Source organism: Marmota marmota, unplaced genomic scaffold (genome assembly GCF_001458135.2).
Source record: "Marmota marmota marmota unplaced genomic scaffold, marMar, whole genome shotgun sequence".
NCBI lineage: Eukaryota > Metazoa > Chordata > Mammalia > Rodentia > Sciuridae > Marmota > Marmota marmota.
Window position 1 is genome coordinate 5,278,393 of NW_026000137.1, and position 16,342 is coordinate 5,294,734.

General features: G+C 33.6%; 1 protein-coding gene across 3 annotated transcripts in view; it reads left to right on the forward strand.

Moving 5' to 3' along the window:
• Positions 1 to 16,342, forward strand: part of Slc25a40 (solute carrier family 25 member 40) — a 50,475-nt gene that overhangs the window by 15,011 nt on the left and 19,122 nt on the right. For all 3 annotated transcript variants that reach the window (XM_015502346.2, XM_048785450.1, XM_015502345.2), the window contains exons 2-5: positions 9,211 to 9,279; positions 11,001 to 11,122; positions 12,291 to 12,350; positions 13,677 to 13,783. In XM_015502346.2, the coding sequence (XP_015357832.1) occupies positions 11,026 to 11,122; positions 12,291 to 12,350; positions 13,677 to 13,783 (264 nt within the window). In that variant the 5' untranslated portion in view covers positions 9,211 to 9,279; positions 11,001 to 11,025. The remainder of the gene's footprint in view (positions 1 to 9,210; positions 9,280 to 11,000; positions 11,123 to 12,290; positions 12,351 to 13,676; positions 13,784 to 16,342) is intronic.

Sequence of the window (16,342 nt, forward strand, 5' to 3'; positions counted from 1 at the left end):
CAAAAAACCTAATCAATAAATGGGCAGAAGAACTAAACAGACATTTCTCGGAAGAAATGGCAAGCAAATATACGGAAAAATGTTCAACATCCCTGGCAAATCAAAACTAAATTGAGATTTAACTCACTCTAGTTAAAATGGTAGTCATCAAGAATACAAATATAATAAATGCTGGCAAGGAGGTGGGGGGAAAGGTTGTTGGAGGGACTGCAAATTACTACAACCACTTTGGAAAGCAGTATGAAGATGCTTCAAAAGACTAAGAATGGGCTGGGGTTATAGCTCCATGGTGGAGCACTTGCCTAGTGTGTGTGAAGCATTGAGTTCAATTCTCAGCACCACATATAAATAAATAAATGTCTATCAACAACTAAAATCTATTTTTAAAAATAAAAAAAGACTAGGAATGGAACTACCATATGACTCAACAATCCCACTCCTTGGTAGTTATCTTAAAGAACTAAAATCAGCATACTATAGTAATACAGGCACATGAATATTTGTAGCAGAGCAATTCACAATAGTTAAGTTAAGGAACCAGTCCAGGTGCCTACCAATAGATGAATGGACAAAGAAAATGTGGTATATGTACAAAATGGAGCTTTATTGAGCCATAAAGAAGAATGAAATTATGACATTTGCTGGTAAATGTCAGAACTGGAGAATATCATGCTAAATGAAATAAGAGAGACTCAGAAATTCAAGGGTCAAATGTTTTCTCTCATATACAGAAACTAAACCAAAATGAGAAGAACCAAAAAGAGAGGTGGGAATCCCATGGAAACAGAGGGAGACCAGAGAAGAACAGGGAAGGAGGATGGGAGGGAAAGAGGAAGGACTGAGCACTGAAGTAGAGCAAATTATATTCTTTACATGTATATTATGTAAAAACTGATCCCAATATTATGTTTAACTATAATGTGCTAATAAAAACAGAAAATGGAGAATTCAGAGTTGTCTATTATTAACTATATGCATTGAGACTACTTTTTCCTGAGGTTATATCTTTTTCTTAAGCATTGTCTTTTTTAATGTTCTCTTTTTTAAAGGTAATGTACATTTAATTAATCTTACCCTATTACACTGTATGAGTTGTGACAAACACATATAGTGTAATTACCACAATCAAGATTTAAAACAGTTTTATGATACACCCCACACCCAATAATTTCCCTAAGTCCTATTGATGTCAGCTTTTACCCCTCCCTTCACCACCTTCAGTCCCTAGGCAACCACAAAATTTTTTTTCCTTAAAGTTTTGCCTTTACAATAATGTCAGTTAAACAGAATTATGGCATGTGCCCTTTTGAGTTTGGTTTCTTTTATTTTGCATGATTCATTTCAAATTCATCTGTTATTGCATTAATAAATACTTTATTGTTATGTAGTATTCCATTTTAAACTTATACAAATTTGTTTCTCCATTTCCTAGTTGAGAGACATTTGAGTTGTTTCTAGTTTGAGGCAATTATAATACCCTATAAGTGTTTGTGTATAAGTTTTTGTGTGAATATGAATTTCTCATTTTACTTGGGTAAACACAGAATTGAGATTGTTGTGTTTGGTGGTAAGTGCATTTTAAAATTTTTAAATTTTATTCTCAATATTTTATAAAGCAATAGTATATTAAAAGTGAAAGTATAAATGTTGGCACAGACCTTTTACTAAACTACTGTATGTATTCATATTTTGAATTTTTTCAACTGATTTCCTTTTTCTGTTGTAGGATTTAATCCAGTATTCCATATTGTACTTAGTTCTCTTATCTCTTTAGTCTTTTAGTCTATTATGGTTCCTCAGTCTTTTTTGTTTGTTTGTTTCTTCTTTGTGTGTGTGTGTGTGTCGGGGGGGTACCAGGAAGCGAATACAGGGGCACTTAACCATTGAGCCACATCCTCAGCCCTCTCTAAAATATTCTTAAAATTTTGAGACATGGTCTTGCTAAGTTGCTTAGGGTCTCACTAAATTGCTAAGGCTGGCTTTTAACTTGCAATCCTCCTGCTTCAGCCTCCTGAGCCACTGGAAGTACAGGCATGTACCACTGTGCCCAGCAGGTTCCTCAGTCTTTTCTTGTGTGTCATGACCTTGAAAACTACTGGTCAGTTATTTTGTTGGGTGTCCCTTAATTTGGGGTTGTCTATTTTCTCATGATTAGATAGAGAAAATGCATTTTGGACAAGAATATAATAAAAACATCCTTTTTAGTACCTTGTTGCACTTAGTACATGATGTCAGCATTTCTTATTGCTTACATTAACCATGATCATGTCTTTAAGGTAATGTCTGCTGAGTGCTTGCACTGTGAAGATAGTATTTATACCTTTGTAATTAATAAATATCATTTTTGTAATTAATATCTTGGGGGAGATACTTTGAGATATGCAAATATCTTGTTTCTCTTCACACTACTTGGTGTTCTTAAGGTGATTTTCAATTTCTTATTTCTTACACTTTGATAAGAATTCTTTTGTAAAGAAGAAAGTTCCATCTCCCTGTTTTTTAATTTAAATTATTTATTTATGTCAGTATCTTCTCATAAGTATTGATTTCATGTCATGGGTTATAATTCAAAACTACTATTTAGTTTGTTGTTCAAATTGTTCTATCTTTGTCCATTGGGAACTCTTTCCTCTTGGTTTCTTTGCCCTTCAACTTGTTATCTTACCTTTATAAATCACTTCCTTACTTTTTAGCAATATTGTATGTTCCAGGCTCATCTTGTATTTTTCTTGCCCTAGACCTAGCATAAACTGCTTCTCCAAGGGACCCTTATTCCTTTCATTAGAGAAGGGAAAACCACGGTCTTGTCAATATGTGTATTTATTTTTGCTAGGGCATTATGTTAAAGCAATATCTGTTTTGAAAACAAAGTGAAATTACAGATAACTAATTTTAAATATTTAAGGATTGAATAATTCCAGCCTTGGACAAACTCCCAGAGCAGAAAGATAGAAAATATTCCCCGTTGCATTTCATGAGACTAACATAGCACATATACCAAAACCCAATAAGGATGGTAATAGAATGACTGATTTGAAAATTTTGGGCAGAATAGAAATGATAAATTATGTCAAAATTTGTGGGATGAGCTTAAGTAGTACTCAGCAAATGTATAGCATTCTAAAGCCTGTATTAGAAAAGAAGAAAGATCTTAAGTAACCTAGAGCTGGTTTAAAGTGTATGGGAGTATGTATATAGGTTGTATACCAAAAGCTATGTCTTTTTATATGAGAGACTTGAGCATCCTCAGATTTTGGTATCCACAGGGGAGATGTGGTTCTGGAATGAATCCTCCACAGATACTGAGGGATGGTTGTACAAAGAAATAATAAAGATGACATGAGAAAATGATGGCCTAGAAAACAGAATATAGTTGAGACAATAAGACTGAAAATTGGCTATCTGAGAAGATAAATAAAACTTATAAACTTCAGCCAGACTCATCAGGATAAAAAAAGGAAGACACAATTTAATCAATATAAAGAACAGGAGAAATAATGCACAAAGCTTAATGCTATTAAAAGAACAATAAAGTAATACTACAAGAAACTTTATGCATATAAATTTAATAAGTGAAATGAACAAATTCCTTCAAGTACATCAACTATCAAAACTTACACAAGAGGAAATAAGTAGCCTAAATATAAGAAAATGCTAGGCCCAGACAGCGTCACTGGTGAATTCTGTCAAACTAGAATTTAAAGAAGACACAGGCAATAGAAGAAAATTGTGGACCAGTGCCACTTGTTCCAGCACCATTTGTTGAAAAGACTATTTTTATTCCACTGAATTATCTTTGTTTCCTTGCCAAAGATCAATTAAATATATTTGTATCATTCTATTTCTGGGATCTGTTTTGTTCCACTCATCTGTTTGTGTGTGTGTTCTTTAGTCAGTACCACACTCTCTTGACAACTATAGCTTTATAGTTATCTTGAAGTTAGTATTAATCCTCTTTGTTCTATTTAGTATTACATTGTGTTGGCTATTCTGCTTATGGCTTTCTATCTAAATTTTAGAATCAGTTTGTTGATATCCACAAAATAACTTTCTGGAATTTTTGTTGGGAATACATTGAATCTATAAATGAAGTTGGGGAGAACCCACATCTTAATAAATTTTTTCTATCCATGAAAAAAAAAGTGTGGACCAGTATTTCTCATAAATGTGGATTGTAAAATTCTTAATAGAACTTTAACAAATCAAAACCAATTTGATTCAAAAAGGATAGAATACTATGAGCCAATTTTTCTTGGAAATGCAAGGATGGTAAAACATACACAAATCAAGCAGTTTAAATCACCATATAACCAGACTAAAAAGGAAAAAACATATGATCATCTCAATAGATGCTATCTGTTGCAGTATAACAAATTACTCCAAAATATATTAGCTTGAAATAATAAATATTTATAACTTCACAGTTTTGCATCAGGAATCTGGATACAACGGAGCTAGGTAAACCTGGAATCTCTCACAATCATGCATTTCAGGTATTTGCTGAGGTTACATTCATTCCAAGGGTCAACCTGGAATGGATCTGCTTCCAAACTTATTAATGTGGTTGTTCGCAGGATTCAGTTTCCTTTTTGGACTGGAAGGCCTCAATTCAATGCTGTTTGTTATCTGGTGCCCAAATGGGCAGTTCATAGCATAGCAGCTTGATTCTTCTGAGCAAGCAAGACACAGCAAAGGGAGAATACTAAGGGAGTCACAACCATTTCTATGTTAATTTTGGAAGTGACTTTATCACTTATCCTGTTCTCTAGAAAGGGCACAAGACTCAAAAAAAAAAAAAAAGTAGGTAAAAAGATGTGTTGGATTTCATGAAAATTAAAAGCTTTTTATATGTCTCAGTTTGGGGATATCACTTAGTATAGAGCATTAGTATGCTTGAAGCCCTGGTTTCATTCCCCAGCACTAAAAAAAGTAAAGAAAGTAAACAATAGCACCAAAAACATCTCTCAAAGGATACTTTCATGAAAGTGAAAAGAGCCCACAGAATGGGAGAAAATATTTGTGAAGCATATCTGTTAAGGATTCTAGCATATAATGTATATAAAGAATTATTATAACTCAACATTAGATAAACAATCCCTATTAAAAATGGGCAAAAGTTTTGAATAGATGTTTTTCCAAGGAATACATATAGATAGCAAATAAATGTGAAAAAACATAACATTATTTCCTTGAGAAAATACAAAGTATACCTCAGTGAGATAACAATTTTCAACTTTTCAAATGTATACAATTTTAACACTAACCATACCAAGAGTGAAGAATGTTAAGCAACTGGAACTTTATGTGATGGTGGGAATGTAAAATAATATACTTGTCTTGAAAAACATTTTATCAGTTTCTTAAAATGTTAAATATTTGCCCCTTGTGATGGCACCCAGCTGTAAGCTCAGCAGTTTAAGAGGCTGAGGCAAGAAGATTACAAGTTTGAGGCCAGCAACTTAGTGAGACCTCTCAAAATAAATAAAAAAGGCTGGGAATGTGGCTCAGTAGTTAAGTGACCTGTTTGTATGTACGTATGTCCATATATCATATATGAGGAGCGCTCATGAAAAAATGGATCCGAATTTTTTTTTTATTCACGTGATTTTAATGGTTTAATTTAAATTGGGTAAACAGCTGTTGAGGATTGTTTTAATATGTGTACAAATAAGGAGGTTAACAGATCTGTTTGTTTACTTTCACCTTTCCTTTTCATTATATTTAATAATTCTGTTCAGGATAATGTAAATTGTTCAGAAAATTGTTTTCTTAGTACCTGTTGGAATGTTACATATTTTTTTTAGCATCATTGCCAGAATTCCTATCTTCATCCCAGTGCCGGTGAAGACAAAGATAAAACCAAACTACAGCTTCTTCGATAGTTATCACAACAAACTGTATAAACTGATGCATCAGTGAATAATAACTCAACAAGTAATGCTCAATCAAGGAGTTGATTTACTTTGGGAGGAAATGGACATATTGATAGACTCCTCCGCTTTGAACTGCTTGCAGAACTTGCCTGGACTATGTACACTTGTATACATTGTGAACTATCTGTTGGTGCAGCAAATTGTGGTAGTGCTGGCATATCTTTGCTGATGGTGTCACCGATGGTACAATTTTTCCAAAGGAGCCATCATTGGCTTGGTGTCGTGGCATTTCTGTATCCTCCTCCCTTCTACTAGTGATGGTCTAAATTTGGGGGCCAACAGAGGTGAGGCAAAGAACCTCACCCCCCCACTGGTGCATAGGCCTATCCACAAGTATGGCTGTATGCTGGACCAGTAGTCAGTGACGGGTATGATCCAATTGCAGTGGTACCAACCTAAGACAGGAGGCTGACGCCTAGAGGTCAGCTCATTCGATGACAAGTAAGGACCATATGTTGAATTGGACAACCTAACAGGCACGGTCCCTAAGCCACATTGCTTGTTGTTTAATTAAACAGAAGGGGGGAGATGCTGAGGGCCATAGCCAAGTAGGAATGACGCATGGCATTTTGGGTTGAAAGGTGACCCTGCTCAGGGATTAGGGTGGCTCCGGGTTTAGGGTGGATCCTGCTGGGAATAGGGTGGCTCCAGGATTAGGGCGGATCCTGCTGGGATTAGGGCGTATCCTGCTGCCTCAGGTGCCCGCTCCTTTGGAGTTCCTTTTGAGTTCTCGCGGGGTTCTGAGAGAATTGGTACGCACAGCCCTGTGGAGGCAGTGTATTCTGAGGTAGTGTGAGTAGAGTGTCGGTGAGAGTTCGGGAATAAAGAGTTGCTGTTTGAATCTACAAGGCTTTGTGGTGGCTTGGTTATTTGGTGCCCAGCCAGACTGTGGCACAAGCTCTTGTCAACAAATTAGAGACAGAACAATTATATATCAACACAATTAAGGTTATATTGACAAACCCACAACTAACAAACTGAAAAAAAGTTGAAAGTGTTTCTCTAAGATAAGGAACAAGATAAGAATGCCCACTTTCATTGATTTTATTCATTGTAGTACTAGAAGTCCTAACTAATAAAGGGCATCCAAATTGGAAAGGTCCCTTTCTGCAAATGACATGATCTTAAATATAGAAGAACTAGACTCTACCATAAAACTTACCAGTGGAACAAATTCAGCAAAATGAAGTAAAGTGAAAGTAGTCTTTCTGTACCTCAAAATGCACTTGATGAAAAAATATAGAAGGCACTCTGATTACAATGCTATGAAAAGAATGAAATACTTAGGAATAAGTTTAACCAAGGAAGTGAGAGGATTCTATGAAGAGAAGTATACACACATTAGAGGGAGAACAGTCTTTTAAATAAATTGTGCTGTGGAAATTGGGTATCCATATACAGCAGAATGAAACCAGACCCCTATCTCTGACCATATAATATACAAAAATCAACTTAAAATGGATCCAATACTTAAATGTAGGACATGAAGTACTAGATGAAAGCAAAGGGGAAATACTTCAAGCCATTGATCTGGTAAAACTTTGGCAGGTAATGACCTCAGAGTCACGGGCAACAAAGCAAACATTGACAGAAGGGTTTATATCAAGCAAAACAGCTTCTGCACAGCAAAGGAAACAGCAGTTGAGAGACAACCTACAGAATGGGAAAAAAAAATTTGCCAACTATTCATCTAGTAAGAGATTTAACCAGAATATGCAAGGAACAACTAAAAATGAGCAAATTGGCTGAACACAATGGCACAAGTCTGGTAATCCTAGCTATTGGGGAGGTTGATTGCAGGTTCAAGGCCAGCCTCACAACTTAGCAAGACTCTGTCTCGAAAAAATAAAAAGGGTTGGGGATGTAGGTCAGTGGTAAAGTGCTTCTGGGTTCAATCCCCAGTAACAAAACAACACCACAAAGTAAAGAAAAAGAAAAGAGGGCTGGGTTGTGGCTTAATGGTAGAACGCTTGCCTAGCATGCATTTGATCCCCAGCATCACATAAAAATAAACAATAAAGATATTGTGTTCATATACAACTAAAAAACTATTTGAAAAGAAAAATGGAGCAAATGGGGGTTATGGCATAGTTCAGTGGTAGAATCCTTGCTTAGCATGTGGAAAGCCCTGGGTTCAATCACTAGCACCAAAAAAGAAAAACAACAACAAAAGCTCCCAGATCTGAAAAGACATTTCTCAAAAAAGATATACAAGTAGCTAACCAAATATATGTAAAAGTACTAAATAACACTTATCAGGGATGTGCAAATCAAAATGACAATGAGATACTGTCTACCCAGTTTGAATAGCTATTATCAAAACTACAAAATACAGCCAAATCTGGTGGTGAATCCCTACAATCTTGACTACTTAGGAGTCTGAGGTCAGCCCAGTTAACTCTTGTCTCAAAAGGGCTGGGGACCTCTGTATCTAGCATGGTTAAGTCCCTGGGTTCAATCACTGATTGTGGTGGTGGGGTGGTGGTGGGGGGATAGTTTCTACATAATGATAGTATCATTATCACCACAAAAAGATCAATAATTTAAAAATATTAACTAATATCAAATTAGTGTTATCTAACAACCCATGTTCAGATTTCTCTAGTTACCCCAAAATTGTTTTTTTTTTAAAATACATTTATTTTTATGTGGTGCTGAGAATTGAACCCAGTGCCTCACACATGCTAGGCAAGCGCTCTACCACTGAGCCACAACCCCAACCCCTCAAATTGGGTTTTAAAAATTTGTTGAAACCATGAGGCTTTAACAGTTTTCCCTCTGCTGCCACCTTTTTCCCACCTTACTTTGACTTGAAGAAACCAAGTCAAGAGGCCTGTAGGTTAGAATACTACTACTGTTGTGGTATGTGCTATTTTGTGGCATCTGTTGCCTTGTTACTCTAGTCTCTGAATTTCCTGGGAATTGGTAGTTAGATCAGAAGCTCGTTTAAATTTAGATTAGAGGAGGTTTTTCCACCCCCCTCAAAAAATACTAGATGATGCTGTCTTTAATTTTGCGTTAAAAAATCTAGTTCTACTATACATGATGCTTAGGTTGGTCGCTGTGTTCAAGTTCTAGAGTGGTTGTTTTTAAATAAGAGTATATTAATTAGGATAACATGACATTTTTGTAAAAATCCTTTTCATAACTTTAATGCTTGCATTTTGGAGGGCTCTACCATTAAGCCACCCCCCAGCTTTGTTTCTGTACATTCTCTTTCCTTCAGATGTAATATCCCTTTATGTAAAAAGATAATCTCTTACCTTTTTTTTTTCAGGTTTCCAGCTACTGATGTTACAAACAATAAAATACGGGAGCACAGAATTGAGGAAAAGACTTAAACCAGGTAGATAAATAATGAAAGTCTGAAAAAATAAAATTACCATTCATTTTTATAAAGGATGTTATTAATATAATTGACAAAACTGAAATATGAACTGTGTTGTGTCAAAATTAAATTTCTTGAAATTGTTTATTATACTTTGATAATATAAGAGAATATATTGTTGTATTTAGAGTAAATGAGCATGGTGTATGCAATCTACTTTTGAATGGCTCAGAGAAAGTTAATGATATATACTATGTAAGAGTTTGTGAAGAAGTGGATCACTAGGAACTTGTGTAACACCAGTGGAAGTATATATTATTCTAACTTTTCTGGAAAGGATTTTGGCCATTTTTATCAAATTTTTAAATGGGTCAGCCCAACAATCTTACTTTCTCTCCTAGGGTAATTGTAGGAAGACTATAAAAAGTTGTGTGGATAAGGATATCGTGTCAGAATGTTTTACAGTTAAGAAATTGGCAACAACCTAAGTGTCTAAAAGATGAGATTCTTTAAATATAATTAAACACTGTGCAATCAGTAAAAGTTATATGAATCTATATTGACACAATATAATTGTCACAGCAGGTTAAAAAACAAACATGAATAATAATAACTTATTTTTATTTTGTTGTTGTTGTTTTGGTACTGGAGATTGAAACCAGGGGCACTCAATCACTGAGCCACATCTCCAGTGTCCCTTTTTATATTTTATTTAGAGACATGGTCTCACAGAGTTATGTAAAGCCTTGCTAAGTTGCTGAGGCTGACTTTGAACTTGTAATCCTCTTGCCTCAGCCATCCTAGCCGCTGGGATTATAGGATTGCATCACCAGACCTGGCTTACCCCGTTTTTATTTTTCAGAAAAAGGGACACATACACAAATATATGAATTTGTATACATGTTGGATTAATACTTTTAGTTGGATATATAATCTGTGTGCACATGTATATTTACACACACACATATACACACACACACATATACATGTGGATATATAAGTTAAAATTTGGAAAGCTGACACTCTTGCTAGTGATGATTTTTGATTAGTGAGTTTGCAAGTGAATTTTATACTTTTTATATTATCCAACTTTTAAAAAATAATTATTGCTTTTGTCATCAACTTTTTGTAACAATGTTTTTGATTAAAGTTATATGTTTTTATTTTATTTTGTACCTAATTGCAACTTTCATTGTGCAATAAAATAGTGCTACTCTGTACTAGATTAGAAAAGGACTGAGTAGAGTTTATGACGCTAACTTGACAGATTCCATGACTTGTTAGTCTGTTGCCTTCATTCTGGCAAGTGGTCAACATCTGTGTCTGGCTCTCTCTTAGCTATCTTATAAATGTGAGGCTGCTCACATAACTTAGCCTGAAGTATATTATCATGTTTGTAAGATCAGAGGACATGTTCTACTAATGGCAGTTGTAAGGTACCTTTTATAAGCGAACTTATGTATTTACTTTTTTAAAAAAATATTTATTCTTAAGCTTTAGGTGGATACAATATCTTTATTTTACATTTATGTGGTGCTGAGGATCAAACCCAGTGCCTTGTGCATGCTAGGCGAGCACTCTACTGCTGAGCCACAACCCCAGCCCTGTATTTACTTTTGATGGTGGTTAAAAATGTGTTTCGATATAAATTCTGATCATTGTTCTTATAGTTTAACTTTGAGTTGTCAATTTTTAAGGTTTTTCCATTAACCTTTTTTTATTTTGCTTTTCTTTAACAGGACTTTTCTTCAATTAGTTAAAAATATGGATCCTGAAAAAGGGAGCTCACAGACTGTGAAAGTGACACCTTTTCAGCAAATTCTTGCCTCCTGTACTGGAGCAATATTGACATCACTAATGGGTAAAATTGTGCTACTGATGTTTATTATGTGACTTTGAATCAGTGTTTCCATGATGCTAATGATATTCTTTTATCAGATTGATAACATGAAAAGTTAACAAGTCAGAAAATCAAGATACTTGAATTTTAATTCTTGCTTCGCCATTCTTAGGATTCTTACTTAGGGACAGTACCTACTTCTCTCTAGACTTCATTTTTTCATCTCAAATTACGGGTTTATAAGAGGAGTTCTTGGGAGTTCCCTATCAACATTAAACTTTTCAGATTATTATCTCTGAAAATTACAAAGATAGAATTAAATATTAGCATATTGAATAAAACAGAAGGTGAACAAATTTTATAGTAGTGACAAAACAATGTTTTACTTTGCCTACATTACTAGTGAATTTCTTAAATTTCTCTGGATCACATTTTTGTTTCTTAAAAAGACATGGCCAAATGACAGTGTCGATAGTTTAGCATTTAATGATTGGCTAGTTTATTTTAAATAAGATAACAAGTAATTGCTCTATGATGTATCTTCAGGTCAGAATTTTAGGATGTTAAAGGCCTTAGAAATTGTCTGATTTTCTAACTCTGATGAGGGATAGTTTTCTTGGAACTATACTTGATATTTTTTCCTACTTGGATAAAATATGACATGCAAATTTGCCTTTGCCATGCTGTTCCAAATAAGATGACACAACCTGTGTTAAAGATGATTTATGGTTAGATATTCCAATTTTCATTTCCTGTAGCTTTTATTTGATACAGATAAATTTAACAGATTAGGAAGACTATCAAGGTTTGATTACTGACTATTGTAAAACAAAGTTATTTTTAAATATTTAAACAGATTTTTAGAAACTTTTATTCTTTACCTTAGATAACACATTTTCCTATAAACACTAGTATTTTATTTTTAATGCTAATGTAATTGTAGATATATTATAAATAATAATTTAATACTTTTTAGAGAAGTGCTGCCTGTCTTTTCACTTATGCTCTTTGAACAAAATTCAAGGGCAAAAGTTAGAATGTTACATTCAAGAGTACTTAAGATAAATAACCTTATTCATTATATAGCCATGAGGAAAAGTATGCATGGATGTATATTGTGGTTTTTGTAAAATCTTTGTACAATTTATAGGTATCACTTGCTAATTGAAATTTTTATGTACCTTCATAGTAACACCCCTGGATGTTATTAAAATTCGACTCCAAGCCCAGCATACCCCATTCCCCAAAGGTATGTGTGAGAGTTATCCTGATAATGTTGTTTAATTTTTCAATGTTACTGAATTCATTTTCATTTGAATAATTCTTTTTTAAAATTTATTCTGTATTCACAAACATTTTTGGCCATTTTGTAGTACATGATGAGGTCTAGGCAGAAAAACATGAAACACTCTTTTGGACTTACCAATTAAGAGCAGAGGGATTATTATATATTTGAATATGTGCCTCTCATGTAAGAACAGAATTATAAGGGAACTTAGACTCTAAATTCTTCCTTTGTTCAAGAGTTATACTTATTCTAGAACATTCATGACAACTATCCAATTGTTACTTAAATCTAGTGATCGGAAATTCATTATTTTATCAGGCAGGTTGGTTTATTTTTGGACAGTCATTTCTGTGAAATTTCATATGAATAATTATATATTTTTACAAGCTGGGCAAGAGTAGCAATTCCAAGATCAATCATTTAAATGTTTATTAAAATAGCAGCATTTCAAATATATTTAAATAGCAGAAAACAGACTAGACTGAAAAAAATTGGCTTAGATATAAATGCTTCCCTGTTGAATGCATAGTAGTGAGATGGAATTAAAATCAATCATATTTCAGATGAATGAAAAAGGATTAGGTAGATTATAGGAAGAGGCTAGGAAGGTAATTTCTTACACATTAAAGAAAGCCTTAAGAGCAGAAGGAGATTCTCAGACTTACATATTGATGAAACTCACAGAATTATATACATATTGAACAGAGAAGACAATTTTGGCAGCAGGAGTGAGACTAATAAATGAGAAAGAATTGGTATTAGCAAAAGTTGTGGTAAATTAGGTAGGAACTGGCAGACATCTATATTGAGCAGTACAAGTACAGAGAAAAGGACAACACATACCACTATTTACATTGAGATGAACATTTAGTCTCCACTTTATTTTTATTTTTTATTTTTTTGCCTTGAATTTCATTGGCATACTACAGTTTTCTTCTGGACAAATAGAGGAGACATGAACCATGTTTTCAAAACAGATTTTCCTCCTCATTCTTTCTTCTTCATTACCTCATATAATTTAAAAGATTGTGTTTCTGTGTACATTTCTTACTACAGTCCCCAAAACACAAAACCCACTAATTTACTCCATTACGTTGCACAGCTGTGAATTTAAAACTATATCATTTAACAAATTGAATTAATTATGTATGTTTCATTCTAGAAAGAAGAGATAGTTATTTTTCTTTTTTAAGGTTATTTCTTTTTCCATAATTTTCTAGTCACCTCATTGTACTTTCAACTTGGTTATGTGAAATAATTGTTGACCCCTGGAATCTTCTTTGTTAGGAAAATGTTTTGTATATAGTAATGGACTCATGGATCATATGTGTGTCTGTGAAGAGGGAGGCAACAAAGCATGGTATAAGAAGCCAGGAAATTTTCAGGGGACATTGGTAAGGAGATTATATTATTTGGAATTACTGTATATTTTCTATTTTTATATTTATTCTTATATATGAAAATTTTTCTCATTGCAGGGAAGTAATAAGTCCATTATATTAAAGTAGGAAAAGGGAAGTACTTTTTTCCTTTATAACTCTGTTAACTTTCATTGGTTCATACTTTTTATGTAGAAAAAAGAGGAGGTAACTTTTTAAAAATTAGACTTTTGTTTTAAGATAATGGTAGATCAGATGTAATTTTAAGAAAAATATACAAGACAGATCTCAAGGATGCTTTTCCCAGATTCCCACCCACAATGACAACAAAATCTTACCAAACTAGCAACAATCACAACCAAGATATTAACATTGTTCTAATTTTAAAAAATAAAAAGAATAATTCCACCACTATAAGGATTCTTCCTTATTCTACATTTTCCTGTGCTCTCTCCCACTCATTAACCCCTGGTAACACTAATTTGTTTCAGTTTATAAGATGTTGACATTTCAAAAATGTTTTATAAATAGAATCATAACAAATGAATTCTGGGGTAGTCACTTTTCACTTAGCATAATTATCTGGAAATTCATCCAGGTTATTATATGTATCAATTATTTGTTCCTTTTTATTGCTCTGTTCTATTCAGTGGTTTTGATGTGCCATATCCAGTTTTTAGCTATTATGAATAAAGCTGCTACAAAAATTCATATACAGTTTGTGTTTGTGTGTGTGTGTGTGTTATAAGAAAATCTTCATTTGCTGAGTGCACATGGTAATTGCATATTGAGAGCTTAACATAACTGCCAGCATGTTTTTTCTAAAGTAGCTCTACCATTTAACATTCCCATCAGCAACATGTAAGTGATCTGGTTCCCTTGTGTTTTCACTAGCATCTAGTGTTATCACTATTTGTATTATAGCAATTATTATACATGCATAATAATATCTCATTGTAGTTTAAATTTGCACTTCTCTGGTGACTAATGATGTTGAACATCTCATGCTTATTTGCCATTCTATTCAGTGAAATGGATCTTTATGTTATTTGCCCACTTTCTAATTAAATTGTTTGTATTTTTACTATTGAATTTTGAGAGTTGGTTATATAATCTAGACACTGGTCCTTTTGGGGATGTGTGGTTTAAAAATATTTTTCCCCATTCTCTGAGTTGTTTTTTCATCTTATTAACATGATCTTTCACACAGTAAGTTTTTCATTTTTTTTTTAGTTGTAGTTGGACACAATATTTTTTTTATTTTTATGTGGTACTGAGGATCAAACCCAGCATCTCACACATGCTAGACAAGCGCTCTACCACAACCCCAGCCCCAAGTTTTAATTTTGATGAAATCCAATTTATAGTTTTTCCTTTTATAAATCATTCTCAGCACTTTTTACCTGCCTTTAGACTCTGACAGTTTTCTCCTTTGTTTTCCCCTAAAAGTTTACAGCTGTATATTTAAGCCTTCAATGCATTTTGAGTTGTTTCTATTTAACGTATGAGACTGAAGTTGAAGATTGTTTGTTGCTGTTGCTGCTACCTGTGGATGTTCAGCTGCGTTTGTTTTTTTTCACCCATCAAGTTGTTTTTTATGCCTTTATATACATTTATGTTGAACATTTTGAGCTGTATCTATTTCTGGGTTCTCGATTCTGTTCTGTTGACTGATAATGTCTGTCACTTTATTCATACAACACAGTCTTAATTACTGTAGCTCTGTAATAACTTGAAATCGGGTAAAATTATTCTTCCCACCTTCTTTTTTTTTTTTCCCTCCCAGTGCTCGGGATGAAATGCAGGGCCCCAAACATGCTAGGCGAGTGCTCTACCACTGAACCACATCCCCCGCCTTCCCACTTCATTCCTGTTTCTTTTTCAGGTTTATTTTAGCTATTCCCAAAGTTTCTTTTTCTTTCCATATATATTTTAGGATAATCTTGTTTGAAGACATAAAAAAACAGTCTTCCTAAAATTTTCATAGAACTTATACCAAACCAATTTATCAATTTAGAGAGAAATGACATCTTAACTGTGTTGAGTCTTTCATTTTTAACCTGCCTATATCATTCTAATTGAAGCAGATTTCTTATAGATAATGTATATCTAAGTCTACTGTCAGTTTTCATCTTTTAGTTGATAGACCAATTATATTAATGCTATTATAGATATTTAAGAGCCTATCTCTTCCATTTATTTATTTATTTGTTCTGTTTTCTAATACTGGTAGTTCTCTTGCCTTCCTCTGTTACACTTTTTAGAATTCCATTTGATCTCTAGTGCTTTCAGGTACATATTTCTTTTCTGCACATTCCAATTTTTCATTCATTTCAGATATGTTCATAAATATCATTCAGTGTTTTTTGGTTGGCTTCTTTGAATCACTGTCAGATAAAATTAGAACATCTTGTTCAGTGTTGGTATTTATTTATTGTCTCCCTGCATTTAGTTTAACATCTTCCATTTTCTTAGAACAGTGAATGATTTTTTAGTAAAATCTGGACATTTTGAGTGTTTGCTTATTTAATTCTGAATCTCATTTAAACATTCTATTTTATTTTTTTAAGTGTC